This window comes from Mycteria americana, chromosome 1, assembly GCF_035582795.1.
Source record: "Mycteria americana isolate JAX WOST 10 ecotype Jacksonville Zoo and Gardens chromosome 1, USCA_MyAme_1.0, whole genome shotgun sequence".
In the NCBI taxonomy this organism is placed as follows: Eukaryota; Metazoa; Chordata; class Aves; order Ciconiiformes; family Ciconiidae; genus Mycteria; species Mycteria americana.
In genome coordinates this window covers 56,814,697-56,836,469 of record NC_134365.1, presented here as the reverse complement: position 1 = coordinate 56,836,469, position 21,773 = coordinate 56,814,697, and the positions used below count along the sequence as shown (strand labels likewise).

Sequence of the window (21,773 nt, the reverse complement as noted above, 5' to 3'; positions counted from 1 at the left end):
CCATGAAGATTTTGCAAGAATTGTAGTTTTCTTAAGCACCTGGTCAGGTGAAAGCAACCAAAGAGCTACAGGAGTTATATCTTAACCTTCTTAGGCTTTGTAAAGGTTTATAGCAGTGAATGGAGGTTTTTAGGAGTGAAGAAGTAGAAAATAAGCTTATAGTATCCCATAATAGCTATTGTTGTTTTAGACTTACTTAGCATAGAGCTTTCATTATCGTAAGTCAGTATCTTCTGCTTACGTTTATCTGTGGGCAAGCACTAGATGGACTAAAAGACTTACTCAAAAATCTGACATGCTTTACATGTTTTCAAACATTAGAAGGGAATGTTTGCACTGTAACACATGCATACATGTGACTTGTAAATTGTGTTATACACACATGCATATATATCTATAGAATGAAATGTGCAATTCCAGAAGTACTATTCTCTGCATTCTCAGATGAAAATTGGGAGAGAGGGTTATGAGACCTTTTTTTTTTTTTTTAGCTTAACAGCTGCTATAGTGTTGGTTTGTGTGGCTTTATAATAGACTTGTTTGAATTTTCTTTTATTTCTTTTTATTTTTAGATGTCTTGTGCACTCAATTAACATGCCTTAGTAATGGAGGGGCCACAATTTTAGAACATTTTGAGGGCTGGGGTAGAATCTTGAATTAATCGCTATTTATTCAAGTGTAAATGAAATCTTTCTCTGTAATGCTTACTGTATTGATACCTGGACTGTTCTACACTCAAACTGGGCTATGGCAGAATCATATAGATGTAAAGCATTATGTGTGTAGCTAGTGTCAGGTATTTAGTTAACATACAGTTCGACAGTTCTGTAATTAATGTCTGTAAGATTTTGAGGACAGATTTTACTGTTCTTTAAGCTTCTGATGTTTAGCTTTCCCTTTCGAGTGGGAGAGAATCCTGTGGCCTTTCAGCATTTATACATTTAAGATGGAAGACTATCCCTCTTCCATTGATCTCCTACAGATCCTCTTGCCAGAAGAACTGCTGTGCTGATGTACAAGTCAGAGTAGCAGTTCTTCCTTCGTTCTGCTCTTTCCCCTTTCTCATTTTAATTCTTTGCTGTACGTGGCATGGATTATTAAAATGAAGAGGGTATGGGTATGCTAAAATGGAATACTCTTGTTTAATTTGCTTTAATCATTTGCTGCTTGTGAACTCATTTGAGAGATTTAATGCTAATCTGTGCTTTGCCTTGGCTTTCTGCTTTGTGTTGTCTTGTCTTGCTTCTGTGTTTTTGTTTTTGTCCTGCAAACCCCCATTTCTTTGTTCGTGTGTGTTATTTTTTTTATTTCTCCTTCATGCTTGTCATTTGTCTGCATTTGGCTTTGATTGCGCAAAAAAAAAAAAAAAAAAAAAACAAAACAAAACACAAACCAAAAAAAACCCAAACCAACCAAACACAATGTGGGGCCCATAAATCTGCATCATTGAATATCCTTGTCGCCGTTGATGACTGCTCTCTGCTCCTGTCCCTTCCTTGGCCTGCTGTGATTGGTGGCTCCATTGCTTGACTTGGGCTGTGTTGTGTGGACGGAGCAGTTCACCCAAATATGGCCTTCTTGCTGACAGGTATCATTTCTGTGAGAAGTGCTTCAATGAAATCCAAGGGGAGAGCGTTTCTCTGGGAGATGACCCATCACAACCTCAAACGTGAGTTATTTGTGTTTGCTTGGGCTGTGTATTCATAAGCTGTATCATGGTCTATAGTGCTTTCTCAAAGGGAAGGAGTTTAGTTTTAGGTAACCCTTGCTGTTTGTAGGCTAGTAGAAGGTGGACTGGATGTTCTTCATAAAAGCCTGGACTTATGCTGTAGATTTTTTTCTTTAAAATCTGGACTGACTGAACTGTAGTGAAAAATAAGCACTTAGTGCTTAAAATTGCAACTATACCAATAGAAGGGAAAGAAGGGAATCGCTTTTTTTCCCTGAAAAAGATATGAAAGTATTCTTCTGCAGAAAAATAACCATGCCTGCAGGTGACAGACATAGTTTGAAATGGTCAAACGTACCATGCTGTTTATAGGCTGGCTATGCTATTAAACTTGTATTCAACTTCAGATTGGTTTTCATCCAAATCAGAAGCAGGCAACCTCCTTTTGCCATACAAATATTTTACTGTTGGAGCGCCATCTGCTTATGAGAAATGCTGTGCAGTTGTTGAGATCACAGTAAAAGGCTGTGCGTGGATTTACTTGCCTTTTCCATGCTGGTGGCAAACTGTTGGGACAATCTTTCATTCTGCTGTACCCTCCTCACACCTCCCCCAAAAAATCTTGAAACAGAATTTTGGGAGGCTAAGGAAGCCCTTGAGGGACAAATGAGTGCCAAGCAGTTACTCTTTGAGCTGTTGAAGAAAGCTCTTTGGGGAGGGCATTGCAGGAACACCGCAGGTAGAAGCAAGTGAGGAACTTAGGAAAGTCTGAAGCCAGGGGGAGAGCTGTCGAAGTTGGTAACTGGACAAACTGAGTTAACTTTCACTGGAAGTAGAAGTTGTCTTTAGCAGCATGTTACCAAATCCTGGTTGTGCTGATGGATGTATCTAGAACAGTAGTGAAAGAATCCATTGGGGCTTGGGAAGATGTAAGAGTGCATCTGCCTTTCTGGAAGGAAAAAGGAAGAAATAATGTTCATATGCTGGTCAGTACAATGGGCCATGTCCCTGTGGATAGTATGGATTACTACTCTAGTAGAAGCAAAGACCCAAAGTTTAATCAATATTGTCCAGTTTTGTTAATATGAGATGTGGATATGAAGTACTCACAAGAGAAGCAAGTGTCTATATACATGTAAATCTGTGTGTAAACAAACATCAAATATATTCAAGTTTGTTTATAAATTTTTGTTTAGTTGCTGAGAGAGTATGATCTTTCCCATACACAGAAGTTGGAATGGTTTGCCACAAACGTTTGAGTCAGGGTAGAAGGCAGCATAGAGTGCTTTTGATTTTTACACTAGATTTGGAAACACAGATGCTAGATACAATTTTTTTTTTTTTCCCCTCCAATAATGAAAACAACGAAAAGCTCTTTGAACACAAGCAATGGTAAGAAGGTACTTCCAGCTCCTGGTATTCTTTTTCGTAGCTGGTTTAAGTGCTTGGTTGTTGTGCAGTGAAAATGGAGGCTATAGGCTGCACGTGAGGAGCAAGTACACTTTTGAATGTTCTCTCGCCTGCTTACAGGCTTTCTTTTAGGAACTCATTTTACTGGGGCACAGACATCCTGCTCCCTTCCTCTCTTCCCACAAGCTGAAGTTAAAATGAACAAAAGCAAAAAAGCTTAGGAATATATATCTCAGGTCCTGTTTACAGTTCTACTCACCATATTATAATAATAGTTTGAGGTAATTGGGAGATTGAACTTTTCCTCATTTATCTGATAAGGAGCTTGAAGTATTCTGCAGGTGGCACTATTCAGAGTAAACACTGAAATAAAAGGATAGGAAGGTTAATGCACCTCATGCAAGTTGGATTGAGTCCCTCATTGCTTCTCAGAGAGGCATGTACTGATCTTCTCATGTTATACAGCACCCTCTTTGGGGTAAATTCTCAGAGATCTGGGTATTCTTGTGTGACTGTTCTGGACTATTTTGAACTAGATTGGTGTAAAAGATAACTGGGACTTCACTGTCAAAAGGATGGAATTTCTAGCCTTGCAAATGCTGTAGGGAAGGTAAAGATAGCGTGGAGTAATGGCTGGGCTGGGGTTGCAGGATTTGGAAGCTGAAATTTATCCTTTGAAGTTAATCTAGGAGGAGGGCTAGGGGAATCTGAAATAACATAACCTACCTTTCTTGATAATCAAAGATAATTGGAATTCACTGCCTTCAGAATATCAGAGGGGCATATCAAATAGTCCTTTCACTATGAAATACTGATCAGACTGGTCCAAAACTTGAATGTCAGCAAGTTTTACCGTTTATCCTGTAGTAAAACTGAATAAGGGAGTGAGGTGGCTCTCTACAAGCTATTGTTCCATAGAAAAGAATGTTTTCCACAGGCAGAGTCAAAGGTAGCGTATACTTTAGTTGTCTTGTCACTTTGTAAAATACAACTCCTTCCCTTGTAGTGCCAGTAAGCGTTTAAAAAAATCTGCTTGCAAGTTTTGTCTTAGTGTGTGGATGTGCGTGGTAAGGCATGAATGTATGTTGTCTTGTGTTAAAACTGAGTTTTATTGCCTGTTTCTCCGTAGCACGATAAACAAAGAACAGTTTTCAAAAAGGAAAAACGATACACTGGACCCTGAACTGTAAGTAATGCTGTCACACTTTGAATGATCCTCATTTCATTATAATTATTTTGTAAAAGACATGTTACTCATTCACCATCAGCTTTGTTTTTCAATGTGTTCCAAATTTCATGTAGCTCTGTTAGCTGGCAGGGGCTGCTCAGTAAGCAGCATATCTGGCATTCTGTCCTGAGAACCCAAACCACCACAGCTTTACTTAAGAAATACATAATGCTGTATGTATGGGCCAAAATTATTGTATTTTGTTGTCTTGAAAGTTGATTCAACAGAAGGATGAATGCAGATAACTCTGCTTTGAAACCCTGTTGTGGCAAATGCTCAAATCTTAGAACTGATTTGAGTCATTTGGCAGTAGCTCTTCTGGTGCTGTTGGCTTTTCTAGTTGTCATATTTTACGGGCAGCTGTAGGAGAAGGAAAAGTTGTTAAATTTGAATCAACCAGTTTTCTATGCTGCTCTGGAAGCAGAACTGTAGATGTTCAGTAAAGTTAAGATGATGGTGACTTGACTGCTTTTCTTTATATTCTGAGGGTTTTTTGAAGCCACTTTACATGGTCCTGCATTATACACCTATGCTGCTACTCTGCAAACATTATCTTCATTCTCAAATGAATGAGCAAAAAGGATATGTATTCTTCCTACACCATCCTTGTAAGGGCATAAGGGTCAGCCAGTTCTTCTGTTTTACAAGGGCTGTGGGAAGGAGAGAATAGTAACTTGATTCATAACTTTTCTTTCCCTTTGTTATAGTGAAGATACAGGCTAACGCTAGAATACAAGCCTAATTTACAGTATGATACCGTATGCTCTACTTAAATGACCGCTATTCATTCAAAGTCTCAGACTCTTATAAATAGACATGTTCAAAAGGAGTCAGATTGTCCTGATACATGAAGCAACCTTAGGTATTTTGGAGAATTATATTCACCAACATCTGTGAAGTAGACCATATCACTTGCCTCAGTTGTCCTTAAATCTCTGCTAGTCTTCTGAAAGTGACTTCGATATTGCTTCTATTTTCTTCCTTCCCACCTTTCTGCAGTATATTTGCAATGTACCCCAGGCTTCAAGCATAGTGGGGCAACTAACAGCCAAGTATTGCTCCTCATTCGTTGCTTCTGACACCTATGAATCAATTTTCCCCTCTTCATTATAGCAACAAGCAGTTTACAGATTTTATCCTTAGAAGGGCTTCACTTTAAAAAATTAATTAAGTGGATGGCAGTAAGGCAAGCAAATGGTGATAATGATAATAATAATAATAATAATAATGTGTCCCTGCATAGTCTACCTGACTTGAGCTGACGGATTCTTAATTCATTCTGGAGGCAGTTCTCAGCATAGATGTGCCCTCTATGTTAAATAGGCTCAAGAGCCTAAATGCTAGAACTCCTCTAATAAAATATTACAAAATACACAAGCAAGTAATGATGCTACTAACCTTGCTTCCCTTCCCCCTTTTTTTCCTTCTGCAGATTTGTTGAATGTATAGAGTGTGGAAGAAAAATGCACCAGATCTGTGTTCTTCATAATGAGATAATCTGGCCTTCTGGGTGAGGACTTTCTCCTCCTTAAGTAGAGAGTATATGATAGATTTATTAGAGTTAGTGCGTAAACTTCCTTATATTGGTTGTATTTAAAAGCGTGTCTAATGGAAGAAGTTGCATTCCCACCTGAAAGTTTTACAGAATCTATAGGGTAACATCAAATTTAGACATCATATCTTACTGTGTTGTGTGTGAAGTTGTTTCTAATCTCAAATGTTTTTAACATTCCTTTGTTGGGAAGAGGGCCTTTCAGCCTTACGTTTCAGCGTTTTATGTTTAAAGATACTAGTCCTTCATGAAAAGATGTTTTTAGTTCTATTAACAATTTCATACTGATCTATTTTCTGCACAAATAGTATTGTTTTGTCATCTTCAAAAAAAAATTTGTAACAACTAAATAATTTAACAGGTGAATTCACTTTTATGACCTTGGTGATCAGATTAAATCTGAAAAACAATCTAGTGTTCTTTAGATACTCCATAGTTCTTGATCAACATACTGGGTTTTCTTCTGATTGCTTTAAAAGCCTTTTAAAAAAGCTGATAGATTATATGTAGATAAAGCTCTGTAAGAGCTTAAATGTTCCCTTTCTTGACAAGAAAGCTATGACTTTTACCATTCTGTTGTCCCATCCACGTTGCTGCAGAAGAGGGTAGACATCCTGTAACTGAGGAAGAATCTGCCCATCATTTCATGCTGCAGCGTATTTGGGCGTTTAGAAAAAAATCAGCCTTTTGCTTTGTGTGTTGTGATATCTCATCTTCATCAGAGACAGCAGTTTGAGACTATTTGTTCCAAGAATACTTTAAGCCAATATTGTTAGACATGCCAGTGGAGACCCTGTTTCCTGGGCTTGCAGGTGGTGTCATGGGTGACTGACAGGAGATGCACCCCCTGGAGCTTAGATCCTCCTCTGCAGCTCTGAAACAGTTGGGCTGTTTCTGCTGGCACTGTTCTTTTCTTTGTGCTGTCTTTTATTTCAAATTTCAGTTAAGGTATTTTCCAGACCAGGTAAGATCTGGTGAAAGATTTTGCTTCTAATGGTAAGATACTAAGGAACTTTATGGTCTGACTTGGGGTGGTTTTTCACTTTCTCATATTTTGCTTCAGCTTTGTCTGTGATGGCTGCCTAAAGAAAACAGGACGAACCAGGAAAGAGAACAAATTCTCTGCTAAAAGTAAGATTCTGACACTTGCACCAACAAATCTTAAATAATTTGTTAAGAATGGGGAAGATGTTGCTTTTATGCTCATTTTGCATTTATTTCAGGTTTTTTGAGTTAAAGGAGGATACTTTTGGTCAGTTCTGAACATCAGTTCTGTGATGTTCAGAATGTTTGCATTCACAGGTGTTGTCGTTGGTTAATAGTCTGTTGTAGAGGGTTAACGTACTGTTTTAGAGCACTACTAATGCAAGATACACATCCTTTTATCTCAATTGCAGTATTAATAGCGTCGGGAAATAGTTGCTGTGTGACTGCAGTCTCACTTAAATTTTTGATAACGTGTTCAAGTCACCGTGACTCTGCTGCTCTTAAAAGCTTTGGTTGAGATAAAGGTTGCATCACCTGGTGACAAAACTCTCTATAGACATTTCCTCTTGATCAAGGCAACTGATTTGAAGGCAGTGTAGGAGGAAATTTGTGCAGTCATTGTCCATCTGTTCTATAGACAAAATAAGTCTTTCAGAAGCTGCTTAGGTTGGTGTACTTCTTACAAATAGTGAGTACTTACATTTCTGCTAAAAAAATAAAATTAAAAAAAAAAAAAAATCCCTGACCAACCAGGGATCAAGATTCAGCAAACCATTTAAGGAATGGTTTCAACATCTGAGTCTTTTTCCAAAATCAAAACTCCCTAGATTCACCAAGAATACAGGAAGAATACTAGGGTTCTTTTACAGTTTTTATCAGCTTTTTTCTAGCAACCTGTATGTATTGCATACTTAATGTAGTATAGTGATGCTTTACTGAAAGGTGTCAAACTGGAAAAATGAAAAGCTGATCAGCAGATAGGTAACTCTACCAGAAGTAATGGACAGCAATGAGGCAGGCCCTGTTACACCAGCCCTCAAACTCTCTTTCAGCTTTAGGTTTTGTGTCTGCTAACATTATGCTTGTACTTCTTTTGTATGAAGATTGTTTGAAAATTAGAAACTTCTAACTACGTTACTTGCAGATACAGTTATATTTAGTTGTTCTTTCCATTATTAAAATACATTATTTTGGTAAGTGGAGAGACTAACTTGGCTAGTGTGGCTTTATAGACAGAATATACTTCCAAATGCAATGTCTGCTCTTGAAGCTATGTCTGAGAGCAGTGTTTTGTAATCCAGTTTAAGTAATTAATAGCTTCTATTCAGGAGGAGCCTTGATTGTGATTGACTTTTAAGACAGATAGAATCTGTATTTCAACCCAATTTCTTTCTTCATTTAAATAATGTATAAATTATTTAATAAATTATTAAAATGTAAAAACTATAATTAAAGATAAAGCTTTAATTTATGGTAACATACTGTATGCATTAAGAGTCACTTTTCATTTAACATCTGAATAGAGAAATCTCATTCGAGCAGTTCAGTTTTGTATATATAGAGAGCTGTATTTTTCTCCTGCAGGGTTACCGGCTACAAGACTTGGTACCTTCTTGGAGAACAGGGTCAATGATTTCCTAAGACGACAGAATCACCCTGAGGCAGGAGAGGTTACAGTTAGGGTGGTACATGCATCTGACAAAACTGTCGAAGTAAAACCAGGAATGAAAGCAAGGTATGTTCTTTCCATTTCTAATTTTGCTTTCTTTTGGGGGGAGGCGGAAGTTATTTGAATTTACTTACATGTAACTATTTTTTAAAAATAGGCTGTTGTATTCAAAACCTCGCCACTGACCAGTTCTTGACAAACAGATGTTACAGCAGCATATTAATTAGTTCTGAGTGTCATCTTTTTTTATAGTAAAAAGTGGATGCCTTGTCTTTTGAGTAGTCTGTAAGCATTTAACTTTTGCACTAAAGTTACACTTACAGTAGCCCTCATCATTGTTGCCTTTGCCTAGTGACATGTATTCTCTAATATGTGAATATATTTGGTATTCCACTTTTACCCTCTGTAACCTGCAGGTTTGTAGACAGCGGAGAGATGGCTGAGTCTTTCCCTTATCGAACAAAAGCGCTTTTTGCCTTTGAAGAGATTGATGGTGTAGACTTGTGCTTCTTTGGGATGCATGTACAGGAGTATGGCTCAGACTGTCCTCCACCCAATCAAAGGTGAGGAGCTGCATGAAAGTTTATTTTATTTTGGAACTGTGTCTCAGTTGGGTGAACCTTCTGAAGTTCTGTGTAGAGCTTCGGTGTTGCACCTGTGAAGACTCTTAGTGCTGCTAGCTTCTAGAAACAAAGTAGCTTCTGTAGGGAGTATGTCAGTTAGAGTCACTACTGGGGATGCTGGCTGGCAGGCAGTGTTGCCTTAAGGATCAGTTGTCTGTATTCTCAAGGAAGGGATTGCATAGTTCTAGAGAAACAAGGCTAGGATACCAAAAGAAAGCTGAGTTTCTAGAGATAAATTAGGATCAGAGGCTTTGAAATTGCTGTTGTATTGGATGCTTCAAATGTATAAAATAACGTGAATAAACTTGTAGAACTACCTTGAAATCTCTGCTTCTCATCATGCCTTTTTTTTTTTAGGCGAGTGTATATATCTTACCTTGACAGTGTTCATTTCTTCCGCCCTAAATGCTTGAGGACTGCTGTCTATCACGAAATACTAATTGGATATCTAGAATACGTCAAGAAACTAGGGTAAGTCTTTTTTAGTGTTTTCTTCTGTGCAGCATTTGTGTTCTTATTGCAAATGAAATTACTACATCCTGTTGTGCAGAATATGGTACCTAAATATCAACTGGTGGTAGAATAACTTGGCAACAACTGTGTATAGTTGCAAAGGAGAAAAGACAAAAAGGGATCGCAGGCTTTTAAGGAGAGGCTTATGCTTCAGATTATTTTAGGTTTCCAAACTTATGTAAAACTTCCTTAAGTCTAAGTAGAAAAAGTGAGCCTTTTTATCTGGACCATAAAATCTTGCTGGGCTTGTTGATAGTGAAGTCCTTGTGTAATGCCACTGCTTTAATCAGGTTATTCCTTTGGGCTGGCAAGTTAAGTTCTTAGCCATGTTTATAAGGAGAAAGGTAAGTGTATTCTGCCTGTACTGATTAACTCTAACAGCTGTGTAAGGCCACTAAGAAATCTCTTATAGAATGAGTAGTTGAAATTGTGAGAAACTGAAAAGTTAGAAGAGAAAGAGGAGAGTATACTTGGGACAGCAAAAAAGAGAACACAGAACAACTGAAGAAATGAGAAAGGTGGAAATTAAATGACCATGATTACTGAAGTAGAAAAGGCAGTGAAGTAAACATCAATCTATTGTCAAAGGTATCTGGTGTAGCTTGACAGTTATTCATGAAGAAATTGTTAGGGACTATGTTGGAGAGTAGTTTGCATGAGAAAAATTAGGGGAGTCAGAACGGAGGTGGCTGGTGCTGTCTTCGGTACCTCAGTGAGTATTCCTCAGTAGTTCAAAGGCATACGTTAGACTTCTTTCTGCTTTATTTATTGTGTATTTTCTAACCTGTAAAATTGCTGCATAGAGCTCAGGCCTCAGTTTTACTTAATGCTGTTTTCTGTGCTAATGGGTAACATCAGGTTCTCATTTTGGGAAAACAATATTGGTCACGCAGTATCATCTCTCCCTTCTCAGGCAGAAGGAATGACAACTGGCTGCAGTTCCCAGGGTTTGGGTAGGGTTCTGCAGAGCTGTTTCTCAACATGGCGAGGATGGTTGCTTTTCTCTGACTTGAGATCTGATTATTCCTCCTGCTGGAGTTCTTTTCAAAAACTAATAGAGAAGAACTGAGGATGAAGAAGTGATCTTTGTAGTATTATATTCTCTGCAGCTGCTACTATTTGGATGTCATCTTCATAGTACTTAGATTGTACACCAAATAGCATAGGTTGACAGTGACTGTTTATTCCCAGATATAATTGTGAAACCTTTTAAAACTGATCCTCAAAGTTAAAAAACAGAGAATTTACAGTAGAAAAACAAGTAGTGTGTTTAAGTAAATCTGTTTTTAAAATGTTGCTAGATAATGAATGACTGCACTGTCTCAAGGAAAAAGAATTCTGGCTTTTACTACTGAAGTACCTAGTCTCCATCTTTCTTAGTTAATTGGGAGGTGGCAATTGCAGGTCTATATCAGGCTTTGATTTTTATCTAGACTGGAAAATGTGTACACTTTATATAAATGACTCCACATACAGCGCTGAATTTTAAAAAATTATTGAAAAGATGGTAATGCTATCGCATGAATGAAGCCGGAATGAACACTAGAATTAAAATCTTGGAGAGCTAGAGTTATTGTCCATCTGGTAACACGAGCCAGCTTTGTGGTGGCTCCATCTCGTGGCAGAGAGGAGAGCAAGCTCTAGTGTTAATCGTCAGAGCCCACATGTACTTTTTTTTGTCTAATGATGCTAGGTATACTACTGGACATATCTGGGCATGCCCACCTAGTGAAGGAGATGACTACATCTTCCATTGCCATCCTCCTGATCAAAAGATACCTAAACCCAAACGACTTCAAGAGTGGTACAAAAAGATGCTGGACAAATCTGTGTCGGAGCGCATTGTCCATGATTACAAGGTTTGTTAAGTGTGTGTTGGGGGGGGGGGTGGGGGGAGGAGGGTGTGTGTGTGACCAGTCTTGTCTTGGTTTCTTCCTTGCCTTACGCATTGTGCCTGATTCTTGGAGTTTACTGTGTTGTTTTAAGTGAACTGAGCACTAAAAGTTTAAGAGTTAAAAGATACCCTTTTCAAAGCATGTAGCTTCTGAAATCATTCTAGCAAGAGATTTGAAATGATTCCTTAGAACAAACTAAATTCTTGAGGAATACTGTAAAAGAGAGCAAATCTCATTTCATTTATACAAAGAAAATACATGGAATCTTTAATATTCCTGTGTTAAATAAAATTGCAGAGTTAGGCTGCTGACACGGTAAGAAGTATGTAAAATCTTTGGAATTATCAGGACTTCAGCTAGTGTTGACAATATAGTGATCATATTGTCCCATTTGGTAAGTATGCATATTGAAGTCTAGCACATGGTAATGATTTATTTCTTCGGAGCGGAAATATTTGAGATGCATTTGACTAACTGTCTGTAACTGATGCAGTGTTAAATCTGCACTTAGAATGTGCTCTCATAAAATGAATTGAAATATTAAGCTCTCCTCTGTTTGATCTGCTGGTGCCTTTTTTTATCACTTATTGAAAAGGTTGCCTTTATGTGACTTGTAATAGTGGTAACCAAGTGTTTTGCTCTTTTTCAGGATATATTTAAGCAGGCAACAGAAGATCGTCTAACAAGTGCAAAAGAGCTACCTTACTTCGAAGGGGATTTCTGGCCTAACGTTCTAGAGGAGAGCATTAAGGAACTAGAGCAAGAGGAAGAAGAACGGAAGAGAGAAGAAAACACTAGTAATGAAAGCACGGATGTAAGAATGCTTCTGGTATTTCATGACCTAATGCAAAGTTGTGATTACGTATGGCTAATTAAAAAAGGGGGGGGGGGCTAGGCACTTTGGTTAACTGGCTTTTTCACCTTTCTAGCTTCACTCTAATATAAATTTCAATTTTACATTTTATACATTAGAGCTGTTAAAATACCACTAAGCTACATTCGTATGAGCAGTGGCTGTTTATATGGCTATAAACCCAACTAATTACCAAAGTCAATTAGGTTGAAACAGCTGCTAGTTGAATATTTTGCTGCTGAAATCCGGTTATTATCAACATTCATGCTGCAAACCTCAGCCTGACTTGGAAGCTTTTTCCTTAAGCTTTAGCTTTTGGACACTGGCTAACTCTTTATCCAACTTAGATGTTATAATACCAATCTTAGCAGAACGTTCTGAGAAATTAACATTGTGATTTAGTAGTTTACTCAGTATAGGGTTTTTTTTTTTTTACTAGAAAGCTTTAAGGCATTGATGATCTGAAGCACAAAATACTGCTGAACTGTTGTTGGGCTACTTTAAACTAGAGAAATTTCTTGCTGGTATCTTGTGCAATTTTTTTGGAGAACATGCAATAAACTGTGCTTTCACATTCCACAAAGAACAAAAACCGGTATGCCTCTTAATTCAGTAATAACTTTGAAAATGAACAGATGCAGAATTTATGTATCTGCCCATCCTTGCATCTTCTGAGCTTTTATGGAAGGGGTAGTGAATCTATGATAAAGTTAGTAGTTTTGCTCACACAGTAGTACTTGTTAGTTAACTCTGTTTGAACACTGCTGCTTCGTCACCTTATTAGATTTTTTGTTGGGCTTTAGAATTAATCTTTTTCCTAAAAGATCTTTTGGATCAAAAAAGTTAGATTTAACATTAAAACTAGAATTTGAGGTTCTCCTGCGCTGCTCTTTGTAATGCCTCCTTTCGAGGACTTTGAATAAACTAAGTGCAAGAGTAACCTGGGAATGAGGCAACTTGATATCAAACTTGCATTAACTAACATCTTACTTTGGAAGGTATTATTTAAAGGTTTGGTTTCCACTTCGCATAGCTGTGAGTTCCCATCTAATACACCAGAAATCAGTGGCGAGGAATCTGACCTAGCTCTCTGTGTGAGGTTGGTCAATGCTCAGTTGATCTCCCACAGCAGTTTGGCCCCAAAATCCTGTGGTGGGGGAAGCTTGCAGCATATTATTATTTAACCTTTATTATTAAAAATAATTTCAACTCTTTATTGACCCCATGTTTCACTTCTTGAAAATGAGGCAATAATAAACTGTATTCTCAAATGAAGTGATAGTCATTCATGTTCACTGGAAATTTCCATCCTGACAAAGTTATTTTAAGCTTAGGAAAAATGCTTATTTGGATAAGAATTGCTTTGATCCTTGATCATCATATGCTGTAGTGTTCTGAGCAGCCCTCTGAGAAGCACAGAGGAATAAACTGTTCATTGCTAATTGATTATAATTGAAATTAAGCTGACCTGTTTTGTTCGACTGTTGCAGGATATGACAGGAAGAAGGTGCATACTAGAAATTGCACTACTAATGCCTTTTGGACTCTGAACAACAGCTGCATATCAAAATCAGTTTAATGCAGTCTATTAAATAAAAATCTGTCAGAGAGCTGTAACAAACTACATCTAGGCAGATTAAGTCTTTCTCACCTCTGGTCAGTGCAATATCACTTGTACTTTTCAGTTGTTTTTAGTTTTGAATTGCATTGAGAAGCCATTTGCTGAACTCCTTTGTGATTATCCAAGAGGTTCTTCGGTGTTCAACCATAGCAGACAAACAGGTTTCAGTAAATAACGTTTCCCTTGCACCTCCTGAGCATTCATGCTTTTAATATTTTTAGAACAATGTACTGCTGATCTTGATATCTTCTGGAGTGATTCTAATGGAATTAATTTAATGTTTCAGGAGACCCTGGTAAGTGTCTTCGGAGTAAATTATTGTAAAGTGTGTTTTGTCCTGCAGTTATAGAAGATGTGAAAGTAATAAAATGCTGATGTGGTGTGACTTAGATACCTGACACAAAATGCCTTTAAAATTAATAGGTGAGCAAGGGAGACAGCAAAAATGCCAAAAAGAAGAACAATAAGAAGACAAGTAAGAACAAGAGCAGCTTGAGTCGTGGCAATAAGAAAAAGCCTGGCATGCCCAATGTGTCCAATGACCTTTCCCAAAAGTTGTATGCCACTATGGAGAAGCACAAGGAGGTAAGAGTTGATAGAATGAGAAATATGTATTTTACTTAAGTAGAGAGGTGTTCAAAGCTTTGATACTCCAGAGTTGTGCCCTGTAAATGATACAGGTTTGGCTGGAAAATTGAGTGGCACACCAGACAAGTTACCAGTAAGTCTGGGCACTCTTTGCTGCGAGGGCAGTGGGGATAAATACAACTGTTCCCGTACAGAACTTCCTAGTCTAGATTGTCACAACAGTTTTACTGTTACTGTTCAGTCCAGTGTTCCTTACCTAATGCTTCTGAAGAAGGTGAACCTGCAGGGCACCCAGAGGTTTGAAATTTCCCAGCCCTTACAAGCACACCACCTTGGTGGCACATCATTCAGGTGTTAGTTGGTCCTGGGATTGTATGCTCTGTAATGAAGTTTGGCAACCATAACATCTTGGTAAGTTCTAGCATTGTCTTTTTACGTTTCAGGTCTTTTTTGTCATCCGTCTCATTGCTGGCCCTGCAGCCAACTCCCTGCCCCCCATTGTTGAGCCTGACCCACTCATTCCATGCGACCTGATGGATGGGCGTGATGCTTTCCTAACCCTTGCTAGAGACAAGCACCTGGAGTTCTCCTCACTACGAAGGGCTCAGTGGTCAACCATGTGCATGCTGGTGGAACTGCATACCCAGAGCCAAGACCGCTTTGTTTACACCTGCAACGAGTGCAAGCATCATGTGGAGACCAGATGGCACTGCACTGTTTGTGAGGTATGCTTGGTGAAGTTTTCCCTACTTGTGTCCCCGTATCTCTGTGCCCAGAGTGCTCTTTACCTGAACTAATTTGTCAGTATTAACTGATGGAAAAAGATCTGTACAGCTCATCCTCTGGCAGTTCAGAAAGAAAGGAGAGGAAACGTTTTCTGTAACAAGCGATTCTACTAATCCGCTACTTGGTGTGATTTGTCTTCAGTTCTCCACAGCTTGAAAGTAGAAGTAGAATTCTATTTCCTGTAGTTCATTTAAGGTGCTGCTGCTTAAGCAGTTGGGAACTGTAGTAAATGCTTGAGCTGTAATGGTAGGATCAGCTGATTTTTCTGAAGAGCAATGCATCCTTTCTTCTTCCAGAGTCAGAAGTGTTGTGCTGCAGTATTTCTGTAAATAGGGCTCTCCATTGGTTTACTGGCATAGAGGTTTTTCTATGCTAGAAGTCAGATTCCTATACTTGGGTGACTCTTCCTCTGCCCTGTTGTCTTTCTGTAGCATGCTGCAAAGAGCATTTTTGTCTTCAGAAATGTTTGCAATACCAGTCAGTGTGTTTGAAGATCAAGTTCAGTGGTCTGGGTCAATGCTGAACCCTCCAGAAGCTGGACTAACCTTGAATCTGGCTTGTAACTTAATTTTTTAGCCTGCTGGAAGTAAATGACTGTCTTGGATTCAGTTCTGAAAAGCTCTGATTAAAATTTGATGCTCCCATTTCCTCATATATACCAGAAAATAAATTATAAATTTCCTATGGATTAATGAGTCCTGAGGACTTGGATCAATTATGGAGCCCAAACTCTTGTGCTGTTGCTTTCACAGAATGCAAATGCTGTTCTATTCTTCTGCCCAGTACACTCTGCTGTTTAAGTTGCCTGAAAACTGAAAATGCAGCTTTCATTCTCCTTTCTTTCTTGAAAATTGGTACCTCTCCTGCCACCCTTGCCCTCTTCTTTTGAAGCAGCAGCAGATGGGCAGCTATTTGTTCCTGGCCTTTTTCTTCTTTCCTATCAGGAAAGAAAGGGATTTTTCTGGTTCAGCTGAATAATGTGTGACTTACTAGCTCAGAGCAAACTTGTTTTTCAAGCCATATATATTTGTGTAGATTTCAGACACCCTTGTGCCCACACACTTTCCCTGGCTATAATTTGGATTTATTCCTTCTCTAGTACCTCAACATGGTGTGAAAGATTAAATTTTTCCCTAGAGCAGCAATTTGCCTGGAACAGACTGGGAGGAATTTGTTGAGGTGGCATGACATCATTTGTTTATTGTATGGAGTTTCAGGAGCACTGATAACTCTTGCTTCGTTGTCTTTCCAGGATTATGACCTGTGTATCACCTGCTATAACACTAAAAACCATGACCACAAGATGGAAAAATTAGGCCTTGGTCTAGATGATGAGAGCAACAACCAGCAGACTGCAACCACCCAGAGCCCTGGTGATTCCCGCCGCCTGAGCATTCAGCGCTGTATCCAGTCTCTGGTCCATGCCTGCCAGTGTCGTAATGCCAACTGCTCACTGCCGTCCTGTCAGAAGATGAAACGGGTTGTTCAACACACCAAAGGCTGCAAACGCAAAACCAACGGAGGGTGCCCCATCTGCAAGCAACTCATTGCTCTCTGCTGCTACCATGCAAAGCACTGCCAGGAGAACAAGTGTCCGGTGCCCTTCTGCCTCAACATTAAACACAAGCTCCGTCAACAGCAACTTCAGCACCGCCTGCAACAGGCACAGATGCTCCGGAGGAGGATGGCAAGCATGCAGCGGACAGGTGTGGTAGGCCAGCAGCAAGGATTGCCCTCGCCAACGCCAGCCACCCCAACAACTCCAACAGGCCAGCAGCCCCCAACGCCGCAAACACCACAACCCCAGCCTCCACCCCAGCCTGCCTCGCAGCCTCAACCTGCACCTCCCAACAGTATGCCACCCTACACCATGCCAAGAACTCAGCCCCCCAGTGCTGTGTCCCAGGGCAAGGCAGGTGGCCAGGTGACTCCTCCAACTCCACCCCAGCCACCTCAACCACCAGTTCAAGGTCCTCCTCCAGCAGCAGTGGAAATGGCCATGCAGATCCAGCGGGCAGCAGAGACCCAGCGTCAGATGGCACAGGTTCAGATCTTCCAAAGGCCAATTCAGCACCAGATGCCCCAGATGCCGCCTATGGGAATGAACCCTCCACAGATGGGCAGAGGTCCTGGTGGTCATATAGATCAAGGAATGGGGCCGGCAGGAATCCAGCAGCAGCCACCATGGGTGCAGGGGGGCTTACCCCAAGCTCAGCTACAGCCAGGAATGCAGAGGCCATCCATGATGTCAGTAGCCCAGCCAGGTCAGCCGATGAATATGGCACCTCAGCCAGGGATGGGTCAAGTACCTGGCGCTGCTCAGCCCAAACAACCACCTCTGCCCCAGGCAGCCTTACAAAACCTCCTGCGGACTCTCAGGTCTCCCAGCTCACCCATGCAGCAGCAGCAGGTGCTTAACATCCTTCACTCCAATCCTCAGCTGCTGGCCGCTTTCATCAAGCAGCGGGCTGCCAAGTATGCGGGGTCCCAGAACCCCCAGGGGATGACAGGTCAGCCTGGCATCCCCCAGGGTCAGCCGGGTCTCCAGCCGCAGCAGGCCATGCAAGGGCAGCAAGGAGGGGTGCACCCCAACCCAGCCATGCAGAACATGAACCCCATGCAAGCGGGAGTTCAGAGGCCCAGCATGCCCCAGCAGCAGCCACAGCAGCAGCCGCAGCAGGCCATGTCTGCGATGAATCCTCAGGCGCAGCAGATGAATATGAATCACTCGGGGATGGCTCCCCAGTTCCGAGACCTCCTGATGAGACGGCACCAGATGATTGAGCAGCAGCGCCACCAGCAGCAACAGCAGCAGCAGGGAGCAGGACCAGCACTGGGGCCGGGGATGGCCAACCACAACCAGTTTCAGCAGCCCCAGGGCGTCGGGTATCCCCAACAGCAGCAGCAGCAGCAACAGCAGCAGCGAATGCAGCATCACATGCAGCAGATGCAGCAAGGAAACATGGGACAAATAAGCCAGCTTCCACAGGCGATGAGTGCAGAGACAGGAGCCAGTTTGCAGCAGGCTTTCCAGCAGAGGCTACTTCAGCAGCAGATGGGGTCCCCAGCTCAGCCCAATCCTATGAGCCCCCAACAGCACATGCTCCCCAATCAAGCCCAGTCCCCGCACCTACAGGGCCAGCAGCTCCCTTCATCGCTCACCAATCAAGTGCGTTCTCCGCAGCCTGTACCCTCACCGCGGCCCCAGTCCCAGCCCCCCCATTCCAGCCCGTCCCCCCGGATGCAACCTCAGCCTTCTCCACACCACGTCTCCCCGCAGACCAGCTCCCCACATCCAGGACTGGTAGCTGCCCAGGCTAACCCCATGGATCAAGGGCACTTTGCCAGCCCGGACCAGAGTGCAATGCTTTCCCAGCTTGCTAGCAATCCCGGCATGGCAGGCCTCCATGGTACAAGCGCCACGGAACTGGGGCTTAGCTCCGAGAACTCAGACTTGAATTCAAACCTTTCACAGAGTACACTAGACATACACTAGACACATTGTAGCATTTTGGGAGCAAAAAAATTAAAAAATAAAAAAAAGAAAGAAAAAACTTATTTTCTCAAGACTTTTTGTACTGAAGACAAATTTTTTTGAATCTTTCTTAGCTAAAACAACATTTTTCCCTGGAACACATCTGAACTCTGCAGCAGTTCCAACCAACAATGAACCTGAGGGACAGTAGAGTACAAAGAATATATTTTTGTTATGGCTGGAATCATAACCAGTCCTTTTTCTTGGTTTTTTTTTTTCCTCGTGTGCGTTGGGGAGGTTGGGGGAAGCAGGTGGTCTTTTGGCTGTTCACCAAAGGATGCCCTACTCATGCCTCCAATAGGTTTTATTTTTTTTTAAATTAATGAAAATATGTAATATTGATAGTTATTATTTACTGAGGCAGATGGTAAACATTTTCCCTATTCTGGTTTTTCTTCATGTCACTGCAAAAAACCACAACAAAAACAAAAAAAACACAGGAGAACCTTTTCCTAAAACCGGAGGACAAAAGGGGTTAATGTTGCTTTAAAAATACGTTACATATATAAATATATATATATAAAAATAAATACCAATCTTTTCCTCTTTGGTTGGAAATATGTCAATTCTTTGAAAAATGTAAAAATATTAAATAACTCAGTCCCCTCCTGAAGTCTACTTTTGTCCTCCAAGAATTTTCTATACAAGAGTCTGAACTTAAAAAAAAAAAACTTCAAGTATTAAAATAATTTGTACATGTAGAGAGAAGACAACATTTTTGCAAATACACAGGGGCAGCTGCCAAATGGATGTAGTATATATATTGTGGTTTCTGTTTTCTTGAAAGAATTTTTTTTGTTATTTTTACATCTAACAAAGGAAAAAAAATAAAAAAGAGGGTAAGAAACAATTCCAAGGGGATGATTTTAACCTGAGAAAATGTCCCTGGGGTTTCTTCTTTATGCTTGCTTTCTCTCTCCTGTGCCCCTTTCCCCATCCTCTTCCACTTTCTGTAAAACTTGAAAATAGAAAGCAAAAAAAACCCTCAAATGTTGTAAATCATGCAATTAAAGTTGATTACTTATAAATATGAACTTTCGATCACTGTATAGACTGTTAAAAATTGATTTCTTATTACCTATTGTTAAATAAACTGTGTGAGACAGACAGCCTGTTTTTAATGTTTCCCTTCTCTCCCACATGTGTTGCTTGTTCTTAAAATGGTGGGGGTAGCAGAATATATGCTACTTTGAATGTTCGCTATTTAGATGTCGGAGAGCTATTTAATGTATATGACTGTTTTAAAATGCAAATCTCTAATAAGGGACGTGGAGTAATAATTAGTCTTCTAAATGGACACTTTTGGTACAACTCTGCATTCGTGTTTGTTCCCGGCATGTATCTTACCAAAGAAACGAGGTCTGACCTCAGCAGTTGTGCCAGTCAGCTGTACCCCACCCTGCTCACACAGCCTGGGAGCATCTGATCTTCAAAGGACCTATTTTGCATTTTGAAATGAGAACTATTGTTTGGATATGTGATATTAAAAGATCCTATTTCACTTGGAATATATTGTACACCTTTTGGCACCGAAGTGTGAGCATGAGGTAAGCTTGTGTGGATGTCCCATAGACACTGCACCAAGATGCCACGTGGGTGGGTGCCTGTCACCCTGTGTTGCGTCCGGTCATCTGCCAGACGTAGGGCGTGTGGTTGGTTAACGTATATTATATATATATTTTGGGGATTTCCTGAACAGAAATGCTTCAACTGTGGAGCGTGTGTGTAGTCAACCCAGTTGTGTGCTGCCCATACCTCTGTGCACATGGAGTTAATCCCATCATGTAAGAACATGTTGCGTGTTGTGCGCTGGCTGGGCACCATGTATGCGGCTGGTCCATTGAGGGCTTCCCAAAATACAGCCTTATTCTGTGCGTGTACCTATAGTGCTGGCTGCCTAGGGAATAACTTGTACCATGGCATTACACACCTGGAAGACCTGGATGTGACCAGAGCACATCATCTGCGTAACACCAGCTGTGTTGTGAGCATCAGCATATCCACAAATCCCAGGCACATAACAACATGAGCAAGCTGCCCTCAGGAAACTCCTGGTGGAAGATGATGGAGGGGGGAACCCGGGCAGATGGGAGCCTCAGCCAAGTGCCAAACAAAAGTAATGGTGTATTGCGATGTGGACGGATGTTCAAGGCTGTTAGAATGGGAGTAAAATGCTTGATATTTGGGTATAAACACATGTAGGACAATGAATCTTACACACAAACAAAAGGTGTATTTGATAGCAAGAAGCCTTCAGGAAGATGGTGGAAAGTCCCTGGGAGGCTTAAGGAAAGCAGCCCTGTGCTTTGGTGTTCTCCCTTAGGTAATCCTCATACCGATCACCCCTGTGTGGTGCAGACCAGCTCTGCACCAAGCCCACAATTACCTCGTCTGCTTTTGGAGGGACTGCTGTTGGCCTGCTCTAAAGGAGAGCAGAAAACAACAAGCCACGGGTTGAATGCCAGGGCAGCAGACTGGGATGGTTTACATCTGCGTTCTCCATGCCAATCATGGCAAGCTTTCTTCTTCCTTCCCCTCCACCCAAGCGAAGCCTAGTTTTACTTTCAGACTTGGGGCTTCTCGAGTTGGAGTTGTCATGGTTTAAAATAAATAAAATTCCTTTTGAGCATGTACTGGCTAGTGAACTGTAAAGTGTACCCAGCTTTCTGACTTGTATGCTTTTTGTGCATACACAAAAGCATGAATGAAAGCTGTTTGCTATGTTAGCACAAAAAAGTCTGTTTTCAATTTGTCCTGGCCTGCATGGGAGCATCTGGTCCATGCTGAAGTGGGGAAGCCTCGAGACCTTGCAGAGCAGCTTTGATTCAAAGAGTTATAGATCTT

The 21,773-nt window shown here is 40.7% G+C and overlaps 1 protein-coding gene across 2 annotated transcripts in view; it reads left to right on the top strand.

The window, feature by feature from the left end:
* The window catches only part of EP300 (EP300 lysine acetyltransferase), a 65,318-nt gene extending 45,280 nt beyond the window's left edge, over window positions 1–20,038 (top strand). For both annotated transcript variants that reach the window (XM_075499946.1, XM_075499955.1), the window contains exons 20-31: window positions 1,589–1,669; window positions 4,209–4,265; window positions 5,740–5,817; window positions 6,923–6,990; window positions 8,431–8,581; window positions 8,932–9,078; window positions 9,496–9,609; window positions 11,345–11,510; window positions 12,196–12,360; window positions 14,444–14,605; window positions 15,052–15,333; window positions 16,647–20,038. In XM_075499946.1, coding sequence (XP_075356061.1) covers window positions 1,589–1,669; window positions 4,209–4,265; window positions 5,740–5,817; window positions 6,923–6,990; window positions 8,431–8,581; window positions 8,932–9,078; window positions 9,496–9,609; window positions 11,345–11,510; window positions 12,196–12,360; window positions 14,444–14,605; window positions 15,052–15,333; window positions 16,647–18,890 — 3,715 coding nt within the window. In that variant the 3' untranslated portion in view covers window positions 18,891–20,038. The remainder of the gene's footprint in view (window positions 1–1,588; window positions 1,670–4,208; window positions 4,266–5,739; window positions 5,818–6,922; window positions 6,991–8,430; window positions 8,582–8,931; window positions 9,079–9,495; window positions 9,610–11,344; window positions 11,511–12,195; window positions 12,361–14,443; window positions 14,606–15,051; window positions 15,334–16,646) is intronic.
* The last annotated feature ends 1,735 nt before the right edge of the window (window positions 20,039–21,773 follow it).